Here is an 11,937-nt window from a genome sequence, read left to right on the forward strand (position 1 = left end):
AGTCTGTGCCTTTTGTTCTGGGAGGAGGGTCCGTGATTTTCATAGACTATCAAAGAAGGCTGGGCCCGCCAGAAAGTCTGACGACTGTGTGAAAGGTTGGAATTATGCCCCATGCACATTCTTTTAATTTCAGCTTAATGCCAGACACAGAAAATAAAGCTTGTATGATATAGGATTTCTGGGGTGATACTGTTATCGGTGGAAGTGGAGGTCTGGGGGTGCCGTGAGGAAAAGAATCTCTTGAGGCCCCCACGGGATAATGGGGTTTCGTGGAAAGCTTTACTGATGATGTAAAGGGGGTTCCCGTCCAAGGTCCCATCTCTGTCTGTCTCTCCATGGAAGAAGTCTGGTGTTGTCATCAGCAGGGCCAGAATTAAGGCCACTGCCCAGAGTTTCTGCTCCATGTTAAAGTCCAGTCCGTTCCAGCATCTGCCTAGCTTAGCTCGCGTCCCCAGCTGCAGTCCATTGTGTGTGGACGATACAGCCATAGACCAAGTGGCTGCTGAAGGCCATGTGGCTATGGAAAGAGAACACGCGAGCGCATGGGTGAGTGTGGGGCATGGAGCAAGAGAGAACAAGAGGGAAGGAACTCTTTGGGGATTTTAACCAGGAGCTTCTTTAAACTAACCAATTAACTCTTTAAGATTTCATGCACTTCTGATGGGGTCCCCCCCCCCCAGCCAATCCATTGTTCCCCAAGCTAGACTACAGGCAAGCACCTCCCTGTGCCACCCAGACTTTACTGCACATGCACCCATCTCCCCCTTTCTTTGATCCCTTCCTCCAGTGATCTGCAGGGAATGGACCTTGGTTCCCTGGGGAGCATGAAGCTGTAGCTTCCTGGCGGAGCTGCCCAGGTGACCATGCTTATGATGTCTGGCCTCCCCTTTGCTCTCTTCCTGTTATTAATATTAACCAGCTAATTATGGCAATAAGAATACCAGGAAATGGCGATGGGGAAGGGCGGACATATGAGGTGAAATTGTATGTGATAGTGCAAGAAAGTAGTCGGGCCTGGGTGCTCACCTAGTTTTGCTTCACATGATTAGTTATACAATTTTAGTCGCCAATTAAAGGGACAGACATTTGTGGGAGGACAAAGGCCCAGTGGAGAGAAATCGGTGTGTGAATACTGGCCTTAATCTTCTTGTGTATGTGCTAGGCAGATCAATACCGTTTCCCGACAGAAGCCATTTAGCAACCTACCCTTTCATCCCCTTGAGGAATCCGGGGACTGTCAGGCTGGGATGTGTGCAGCACACACTCGTAAACGCGCCGCGCCTCTGCTGCACCAGCGCAAGCCGGCTTCTTGCTCACAGCCGCACACAAAGTGGCCAGAGAGCTGGGCCTGCCTTTCCCGCCCTCTTCCCTCCGAGTCTAGTTTGCATTCCTTGTTGGAGCAAGAAATAAATCACATTTGCATATAGAAAAATGTGTTGAGCCATCTTTGACTGAGCCTGGCATGAGGAGGGGACCTCTTCCCCAACGCTTCTCCTCGCTCTCACGGCTTCCACCTCCGCTGCCCCAGCCCTGTTGCTTGTGATGTGAGGGTGTGTGCTCTGCTACGAAGAGCTCCTCCCTCCCCACCTCCCCTCCTGGTTTACTGTGTGCAGAATCACACAGACAGGCCAGGTGACTGGGAGGCTTTGGGGAGCAGGGCTGCCCCTTCTCTGGCCCACAGCTTTCTAGGTTCTTGCTGAGCCTGCAGAGGGCATCCTCAGCAATTTAGGACCAGCTGTCCATGTTAATCTTCCTTCCCTACTTCCTGGGACACCAGGAGAAACAGAATTCGGAGCATTGGCCTTACTCCCTATCTCATTAACGCTGTCTTTGCTCCCCCAGAGCCCAATCACTGGGGTTTAGTGAAGACAAAAGCCAAGAAAGATCAATGTTTCTGGACAGGTGAAGTCTCACAGTTGCCACCAGAGGTTGAGCTGTTTTGACCATGACCGGTGGTCACGGACGTTCTGAGTGAGTCCCTGTGGGCAGGGACAAGCCAGGACGTGCAGCCTTGCACCAGTACCCTCTGGTCTCAGCACGCATTGCCCCTGGGGCTGCTTGGCATGGCCTAAGCACCTCACTGCATGTAAGGCTGGATGGCTTGGTTCCGGGCTAGCTTTGGGAAGGGGAGTGGGGGTCTGGGGCAGCATCACATTCCTTGTTGCCCTGAAACGGAAAAGCAGGTACCTGGCAGGCACATCTTTCTCTGCACAGATCTCTCACCCCATGCCATCCTCAGAGAGCAGGTCTACCTCACGGGGGCTGTGGCACTTTGGGAAAGGGACTCTGTACTCGCTTTCAGCCTCTCTTAGCCCAAGGGCTGCGGCGGATGGAAAGGAAGCGTGCACGTGTCTGTGAATATGGCTGGCAGGCAGCTCCTGTTTCCATGGTTACTAAGTAGTGCAGGTTAGTATTAGGGCTACCCAAGGGAACAATGGCATTGAAGGCAATGCTTGTGCAGGGGCCGCCTCCAGCCTGCTTTAGCCCTCTTCCCAGCTGGCTGGGCAACATGTGACCTGAGGTAACAAGGATTTCCTTCAAGGGTCCACCTGGCTACCCCGCCCTGGCTGTTTTCACAGATGTTTCCCTTGGTGCAGAGAAATGCCTCCTCACAGATCCAGGTGTGGTAGCGGGGGTGGGATGCGCTGGGGAGCACAGACCTTTCCCGCAGCTCCATGCGGCTGCCTCTGTCCATCCGTCCCTGGAGTTGCATTAGCGACCCTGAACCCTGCCCACAGAAGGGCATGGTGTTTAGAAAACCCTGAATCCAGATTTGACTGGTCCTCAGTCACATGTACTAAATCACCAGAGTCACCCTGCCCCAGTGTAGCACATCACAGCCTTTCCACGGGGCTGTGGGACAGGTTCACTTATAAGACGTTTAAAAAAATCTTATTTTTGCTTCCATGTGATCAGACACCAGGTTCTGTAGTCACAGGCGGAGTCCCTGGTGCCTTGTCTGCTCTCCGCTGAGTGACAGGCAGTTCTGGTCCTCTGTGTCTTTGTAACAAGAATAGAATAATCACTGTGGGATGCGTGTGGGGGCATTGATCAGTGTGGATGGGAGACATTTAAAAGCATAACAAGTCAGTGATTTCATGCAATTACCATCTTTAGTTGCAAGATAATAGTTATTTTAGTCTCTCCTCCGCCATTTGAGGAGAAAATGGATTAAAACCTGTGACCTTGCGTCGGAAATATTTTTTGTGTGGAACACAGAAATAAAAAGTGAGTGAGATTAGCCCATCCTTTAATCCTGACGGAACCAGTTTTGGTGCATTTTAAAGACATTTCTTGGAGTAAACAGGGACAGCCTCAGGTGACCAGCGGCGGGCCTGCCCTGGCCTGAGCGGCCTTTGTTTTGCTTTTACTCCGGCTCCGGGAGCACTTGACTGCGTGATGCTATGTGATTTACATGTCTGAGTTATTTGCGCATTTCCTTGCAGGAATGCGCTGCATTCATGCTTTCTGCGGGTAGGGTATTGGAATTCAAAGGCTTTGGAATTCAAAGGCTTTGGCTAACTAACCTCGTGGAATTTCTGTGCAGGATTGAAGGAGCTGCTTTTCTTCCTCTTCCAGGCTGTGTTCTTTAGCCATTTGGGGACTTTGTGAGCCTGAGGGAAAGGGGAATAGCAGGTGAACACTGGGCCCCTTACCTGGTGGCTGGTGGCCTGACTGCTGGGGTCATGGGCCCTGGCTGCCCATGTGGACTTACCCTTTGAACCCCATCTAATAGAAATGGGGGCAGGGAAATGCCCCCTCGTAGGTACAGTACAGGACCTTGGAGAACAGTATTGATCCATCTACTGGACCATCTCCAAGGGCCCCCTCCAGCTAAAAACACACCAACCGTGAGTTCTGCTCCTCTGGTGCTTGCTCCCAGGTTCTCAGGGGGCCTTCCCCAGACCCAGGAGTTCCCAGGGCTGCACACCTGACCTCCGGAGCCATGGAGGAGAAGGGAGGAGAGAGCAGGAAGGGAGTCAGCCCCTGGTTGCTCCTGTGGCGCCAGAGCCTTTGTAGGTCCGTCCTCATGGTGGACGTGGGGAGACTCTACCCTGTCTCTCTCCACAGCACTCGGGCCAGCATGGAAGCTGCTCGCAGGCATTAGGCAAACAGTTCCCTAGTTTTACAGGCCAACTTGACCAAGTCCAAAGGCCGAGGCCTCCTCTTGGACAGGGACCCATTGGTGTGTTCAGACCTCCCTCGTGCCTCCGTGGTAGTGTCCCTTTCAGAACTGAATGGGCTCTGTTTCTTCCCTGTTGCAAGTTTCTGCCTGTGCGAAGTTTTAGAAAGCTTCAGGACACATTCCATGTTTGAGGGGCCAGAGCCACAGAAAGTTAATATTTGGAACGGTAGGAGAGGAAGAGCTACAGGCAGAAACCTGGGTTGGATTTAAAACAAAAACAAAAAACACCAGAATCATGGAGCATCCACTCTTAGTGGAATGAAAGGAGAAAAGCAGTTACTTTCCCCTAAAGGCGTTAGGAGGCTCTTGGTGGGGGCAAAGGCCTCTGAGCACAGAAGAAACAAGCTCAGCCAGGTTGGCTGTGAGCCTCATGTGCTGGATCTGAGAGCCGGCAGCTAAAGTGAAGTATTAAAGTGAAGGAAAGGAATGAGACAAACAGTTGGGTCAGAAGAGTCTACACAGCCCGTCCCATCCTCCCAGTAGCCTGCCCGGCCAGGTGGGGAGGGCATGGGGCGCTCAGGGTGTTTGCTGACAGACTTGCTAATTAAACACCAAAAGGCACTGTTGCTTTGACAGTAGCAATGGCTGTGCCAACATTATCAGCTGCAAGCTGGCCGCCAGGAGCATCCTAATTAAAAATAAACAGTTCTGGGATGGACTGGCAGAGTGGGAACAGGGATCCCGCCTGGGTCCCTAGGACTTCTAAGATCGCTCCCAGGGGACAGTCGCTCCCTGGCCACCTCTAGGTCGTCTTCTCAAAGGAGCCTCTGTCCCATCACAAGGAGGTGTGCTGTGTGCTTCCTGAACCCCTAGGCGCTGGGGTGACAAGCCAGCTGACAGAGCCCCTAGGAGCAGCTGGCCTGGTGCCTTCAGCCCTGAAGGAAAGGCTGCCGAGGGCGTAATGATTTCTACCCGGTCCCTACATTGAGGGGACAGCGAAAGCCCAAAGCCTCTTCTAAGAGAGGTTAGAATTTCATCAGAAAGCAAGTCTGGTCACATGAGAATTTCTGGCACTGTGTGCATGGCAGGCTGGATCGTATTGGCTTCAGCAGAGGGGAAAAGTCCCAGCCTGGCCTGGGAGAAGGAGCTGGCTCACTCCCCCGGCCACTGGACGGACGGCGGGCGGGCGCGGCACAGCTGCTGCTGAGCGGCCCGAGCTCTGATGCCCGGAGCCCCCTTTCTTTTAACCCTGAAGAAAGTGTGTGGTCCAGGGACTGAGGACAGAGATGCCTAAGGAATGCAGTGCTTTCCACGCCCTCTCGGCAGCTCTGTGCTGCTTCTATCACCGCAAGTCTTTCCTTGGAGTCAAGGTAGGTGTGGCTTTGAGATAAGGTGCATCTAAAATTATTTGGGGGTCTTCAAAGCATTCGTTTTCTAACGGGCGCTAGAGAAAGTTTGCAGCCAGCCGGCTGTCGAAACAGAGGCGCTTTCTTTGACTGACGGATCTTCATAAGCCCCTGGGGTATGTCTCCCCTGGAGGCAGAAGGGGGCTCCTTATCTGTGTTTTGGGACAAAGCTCTGTGTTTCAGGACACTTGCAGTCTCCTTGGGCAGAAATTTTATACCAAAGTAGCTCAATAAGACCAAGCTGTTTCTCTTCTTTCTCTTTGTTTCTCTCTCCCCTCGTTCATAATAAATGTGAGGTGGCGGAGCCCCTCTCTCGGCTTAACCTGCGGGTCCATTATGTCAATAACATATATAATGTAGAGAGACTGCCAGGTATCTCCTTTCATATTGCAGCCAGGTTTCAAAACATTTCTGTCTTCAGAGCTGTCTTTTTTCTGACTGCTCCCATTTTTAACCTTGGTTACAAGACCAGTGCCAAAGGTTTTGCGTAATATGTCAGTACACTATTTTGATGAAAATAGTCAACGAACCTCATTTGACTAATTCAGGACGAGGCCTGTATGTCTCTGTTGCCCGCTTATGACAACACTAAGAATTAGGATGAATATCGGCTCCCACCGACTTGGGGTTTGTCTGCCTTGGGAAAGTCCTGTGCCCCAGGGTGACTGGGCCTCCTTTCTTCGTGGGAGACAGGAGCCTGGGAGCTCTCAAGGAATTCTTCCACCCTGACGCGGAGCCCCTCTCCGGAGGGACCGACGCAGGCAGTGCTGTTGAAAACGCTACAACAGGGTTACCAGCTTCTGCTTCTTTCTTCTCAAAAATGCTTTTTTAAAAATCAGGAAAATGTAACAGGAAAACAAGTAAAAGGGAGAAAGACCCTGTAACGGGGGTCTTTGTAGAAAAATCTACGCTCAGTGAGCAGAGGGCAGGCTTCTGACTGCTGCGCTGTTGCAGTGGTCAGAGTCGCTTTCCACCAGGCAGCAACGTTCATTTTTGTCCCTTTGTCATGGAATTTGGAGGCGAGTGAGTAATCAATCACTGGTTAAAAGTGCTCTCTCCCTGATGTAAGAGCCCCTTTCTATCCTGGAGCCTGGGGGGTGATGTGAGGACCATGTGGTTTCTGACCTAAATATGGATGCTTCTGGCCTGGGGCAGATGAAGTCATGCCATTAGCAGTATTTTAAAGCTGTCAAACATAGACCGGGAGGTCCCCAAGGGACGCGTGCACTTCAGGGATTGGCAGTAGGTTTTTACTCTAATAGAAGGCCTTTCATAAGCCAACTGCTGCTAATTCAGAAAAGTATGACTCAGCATCTGGTATGTGAGGAAACAGCCCATAAATATCTGGGTCTGAGGGATGAGATTCTGTTTGGGTCCCCCTGCTCCTCTGCTGTGTGCCCTCCAAGGCCTGAGAGGGACGCAGTGATCTATGGGGTTAGTCCGGACCAGCCTCCTTCAGCTTAGCCCTTCCCCGCCTCCCCACCGTGGCCTCCCTGGTGGTTAACTGCTGATAGAAATACCTCCTTTCCATCCGGGCTTTGTATCCCTGCCCCAGCTTGTTGCCTCTTCATAGCCCAGAGAGAGGGCCTGACCTGCTCCCTCACCAGAAACTGACGCCTTCAAACCCAACTTAGGGTTTCCCACTGATCCCTCAGATGTGTTTGCCCGTCTTGTTTTGCTTAGAAAGTTGCGTGGGGAAGGAAGTCCACCTGTGCCTAAATCCCTCCTCCTGCCAACATTGCTCCAATGATAATGCCGCCTCACTTTATTGACTTCCACTGTAATTAGGGGTTTCAGGTCTTGCTGCTTATAATTAGTTTCCATTGCAATTAGTTTCAAAATTAAATTGGGATTGATTGCCCGATAGCAAAGCGGAAATAAAGCTCCAGTTCTTGACCATGGATGCCGCTTCCCCGGCATGAATTTCTCATACCCAAAATAACACTACGGTAGCCATGGTAACTTTCCATTTGGTCTAATCTATATCATCTCTGGAGAAAGTAGAATGTTATTAATAGTGTTTGTTGTATGGGAAGAAAACTAAAAATATAAAAGCTCCTTCGCTACATAGGAGACCAATCACACTTGCAGGGCGCTTGCAGGGAACAAGATATTTTTAGCTGAGATTTTGCAAAATTTAAAATGTATTTAGGGGCCTCATGTGGACATGTATACAAAGGCCCTGGAAAGGAATTAAGTGGGAAGCCAAGAACAGAGAGAAGGAGAAAGGGTACCTCGTCGTTGCTGGCCCTCAATGAGTGGAGTCAGAGACGAGATATTGCAGCCACTTTGAGGGGCGTGACTTTAGCATCCAGGCATGTTCACAGCGGCAGTCATCGCACTGAAGGCCCCCCGGATCTGGGTGAGAAAAGGAAAGGGTGTTCTGTTTATGCCCAATGGAGAAGAGTTTAAAATGAAGATACTCCTGATCCATAATATTAGGGGAGCGCAGTCAAGTACCAAAGTCCCTAAATGTCAAATGCAGTAGCCCTGCCCACATGTGAGCACTCTGCTGAAGGGGGTGATAAATGACAATTGAGTGACAACTGGTTCCTGCCTTTGAAGGACTTACTGTGCATTAGGGTTATCATTAGGGTTATCGTTAGGGTAAGGGTTAGAGTTAGGGTTCCTAGAATTTGTATGTTTGCAAAAGGCTTTCCAGTGTCTGAGTTCCTTCACAAGTTGTCTCACTGGAGTGTCAAAACCAGTTCTCTGGCCCGGGCAGGGCAACAGTTTACCCCTTTCCACAGAAGAGAAACTGAGGCTCAGAAGAACTACCTGACCAGAATCATTTAATGGAGAACCAGTTTAGTTGGGAAAGAATCGTGTGGATCTTGGTTTTCAGGCGAGACTTCAGGGAAGCTCTAGGATTCCGAGGTTTGTAGGACAGGTAACCCCGCTGCAGGCAGTGGGAGGACCGCCTGCAGCCTCCTAGTGGGCTACAGCAGGAATCCGGTGAGAAGCTCGGTGTATGACATTTCCCAGCTGGCAATGGGAACAAACTCCACTTCTCTGGTCCCTCGTGTCTCTGATTTTTCTTGATAGAGGCAAGGGAATGGGAGCTGAAATTTGCCGCCTTATCATTGGCTCCTCCTGCCGAAGGTTGGTGTGGTTGAGTCAGGAAACTTCAAGGGAACCTCAGAGACACAAATTACCTTCCCAGGGCAGAATAGCCACTTTTCTGAAAGAGCGTGAAGTTAGAGTATAGAGTCTGTGGATAAATGAATCAGCAAGTCTGGGCTAACCGGTCGTTAAGTCCATAGGCAGTGGTCTTGGCAACGAGAAGTCCTGGTGAGGAGGCTGTGGATTTAAAGCATCTACTTTCCTACACGTAGATTTCACTGCCCTTGGCAGCCAGGAAGTGCTGTATCGTGGGAAGAGCTTAAATCGTCCTGTTCCTGTTGTTTTATTTTGTTTAACTTGAAATCATTTTCCTTTCCCCTGAAAAAAAATATTTTGAGCTTCTCTGAATACCCAGGTGTCCCGTCTGCCCATCCCTGGAGGGTTGGGTCCCTGGAACTTGTTTTTATTAGAAACTGCCTGTTGGAGTGCGTGTGGTGGAGCAAAGGTCCCACTTCTCCTCCCTGTGATGGGTCCTTTGGTCCGTCTGCTGTTGTGACAGCGTGGGCACTAGTGACACATCTCCGTGTGGAAAGTGGCCTAAGTTGCCTTTGTCAGTGGGGCTGATGCACCATCAGTGCAAAAAGCTACCGGGGAATTGTCTTTCCAAGTGACTCGGCCCTTCCTCCTGGTGGCTGCTAGTTACTCGGTTATCTTTCCTGCCCTCCCAACAAAAGCCCGGCACAGCTTTTTTGAAGAGACCTACATGCATGCTCTTGGCCTCTGGGAGCTTCAGGGATCTGGTTTCAGCAACGGGGAAGGACAGGGGCTGTGTCCCAGTGCCCCCTCCCCACAGACCCTGGAGCTTGGATCCCGGCCGAGGCCTTTGTTTTTGTTGGAGAGATGTGGGTGGAAAGCAGAGAGGAGCCTGGGATCCTGGGAAAAGTCTGTTAGCGGGTTCAGCACCTCCAGGACTCCGGAGAAGTGGGCCCGTGCCAGACCCTGGAGAGCCGGGCGCTCAGGCCACAGGGCTCTTCCTGCTCTGCCCGCCCTGTGAGAGGCCACAGCACCTGAGGACCTCTGCCGTCTCTGTGTCTTAGATGCTGTCAAGGACAGCTCGGGGGCTTCTAGCTGGTGTATATTGTGGATTCCCCAGCACAGCAGAGGAGACTCAGGCTGACCTGGAGGGGAGGAGAGAGAGGAAGGCCTCATGGGGTTGGACGTCACTGAGGCATCTCTGTCCTCATGTCTGTCCACAGGCCCGGGAGCTGCTGAGGAATCTGGCTCTGACCATGAGAATGTCACAGCTTATTTTTCTGGCTTATGAAAGAGTTATGATTAGTCTTCTTGTTCGTATGGAGAACAACTCTCCCCTATGTCCCCTCTAATACATGTGTGTTTTTACAAAAGCAGTAATGCACAAAGAACCAACAAGCTGGAATCCTAGATTCTTAGTAAGATGGGGTTGGAGGGACCACGCAGCCAGCCTCCCACCCGGAATTCACCTGCTCATTCCCCACCGCCACCCCTCGCCCAGCATGTGTATTGAGGGCCTACTGAGTGCTGGGGAGCCAGAGCGAGAGGTCCTGCCCTGAAGGAGAGATTCTGGGTTTAGTAGAGGAGGTGGCCATGCAGGCAGCTCTCTCCCAGGTACGTGGTAGGTGCAAAGCAAAGAACACACGGCCTATTGTGAGACCCCGGGCAGAGGCACTTAACTCGGTCCTGGGCCAGGAGGAGGTAACACTGAACAGCAACTGAAAGAAAGAACAGTAGGTAGAAGAGGCATGAGGAAGAGAGAAAGGGCATTGGCTGAAGCTGAGGAGTGGGAGGAGATGAGACCAGAGAGGCGGTGGGGGAACAGGTGGTGCAGGCTGTGTGTGGGGCAGAGAACAGTTTGGATGGGACGTGGGGCGAGGATTTGGGGATTGGTCCCTTTGTGTGTCAAATGAATAAACAGCATCTCCCTAACTCATGCCCATGTTCATGAAACCTCCCATCAGCTCTGCTTGTCCTTGCTCTGCTCATTCCTACCTCCCTCCCTTCACCTTCTCTCTAAGCACTATCTTCTCCAACACTCATAAGATTCTTTCTTACTTCACAGCACCAGCGAAGACCATCAGGCGTGCTATTTTTTCCATCCCCACTCCTGCCCCCACAAGCTACAGCTATATCCATATCCATGACCTCCGCTTCCTTCCTCCAGCCTCCAAGGATGAAGTGTCCCTCTCCCTCACCAAGGCGGGACCTGCATCTGTGCCCATGACCACCCTCTTCTCAGACTCCTCAGGGATCATCAGTCCTTCTTGACCAACACTTTCCTCTTGGCTTATAAACATGTTCCACTCTTTCCCTTTCTAAAAATAATCCTCATTCTATGTCTTCCTTCCTGGTCCCTGTCTGCCTCCTCTCAACGCTGGTTAACACAGCCTCTGTTTACTCATTTCCCATTGGCCCCTCTGCACCCCTGACCCCACTGGCAACCTTGCCGAGTCCAGTGGATGCTGTCCAATGCTGATTTCATTGGAAGTCTCTGTTGCACTTGACATTATTGGCCATTCCTTCCTGAAAGTCTGCTCTCAACCTCTAGGACACCACATTCTACTTGTTCTCCTGAATCCTTCCTGACCAGTCCTACCCTGCTGTTATGGACTGAATGTTTGTGTTCCCCCCAAATTCATATGTTGTGTTCCTCCCAAATTCATATGAATAACCTCCAATGTGATGGTATTAGGAGGCGAGCTCTTTGGGAGGTGATTGGGTCATGAGGGTAGAGCCCACATGAATGAGATTAATGCCCTAATTAAAGAAACCTCCGAGAGCTCTCTCGCCCCTTCTGCTATGTAAGGACACAACAGAAAGAGGTTGATCTATGAACCTGAGACTAAATCCACCAGAGCATTGATCTTAAATGTCCCAGCCTCCAGAACTATGAGAAATAAATGTTTGTGGTTTAAGTCATCCAGTCTGTTATAGCAGCCCGCACAGACCAAGATGCCTGTTTAGTTTCTCTTTCTAGACTACCTCTTAAAGCCAGCATCCTCGAGCCCTCTTCTCCTAAATCCTCCATACGTATCTCATAGGTGACTGATGAGAGAAGATACCCCCTCTACACAGAGAATTCTCAAGCTGCATCTCTTATGCAGCAATTTCCATGGCACCTGGACCCCAGAGCCACTCCATCCAGATGGCCCACAAGAATCTCAGGCTCTACGTCTTCCTCCACAAACCTTCTCTCTCATGCTTCCGTATTGGGAGCTAGTGGCTCGGTCATCTTCATCTGCCCTTTCCTTCCTGTCTCTACCACTAGTGCTGTACTAATTCAGGCCTCACCTTCTCTTGCTTGGA

The 11,937-nt window shown here is 51.1% G+C and overlaps 1 protein-coding gene across 1 annotated transcript in view; it reads left to right on the forward strand.

Moving 5' to 3' along the window:
* Positions 1-10,914, forward strand: part of LOC102436694 — a 58,052-nt gene extending 47,138 nt beyond the window's left edge. Inside the window, exon 5 of the mRNA XM_023761853.1 lies at positions 10,694-10,914. Within this exon, the coding sequence (XP_023617621.1) occupies positions 10,694-10,899 (206 nt within the window). The 3' untranslated portion in view covers positions 10,900-10,914. The remainder of the gene's footprint in view (positions 1-10,693) is intronic.
* Positions 10,915-11,937: the final 1,023 nt, after the last annotated feature.

The sequence above is a fragment of the Myotis lucifugus genome, unplaced genomic scaffold (genome assembly GCF_000147115.1).
Source record: "Myotis lucifugus unplaced genomic scaffold, Myoluc2.0 scaffold_220, whole genome shotgun sequence".
Taxonomy (NCBI): Eukaryota; Metazoa; Chordata; class Mammalia; order Chiroptera; family Vespertilionidae; genus Myotis; species Myotis lucifugus.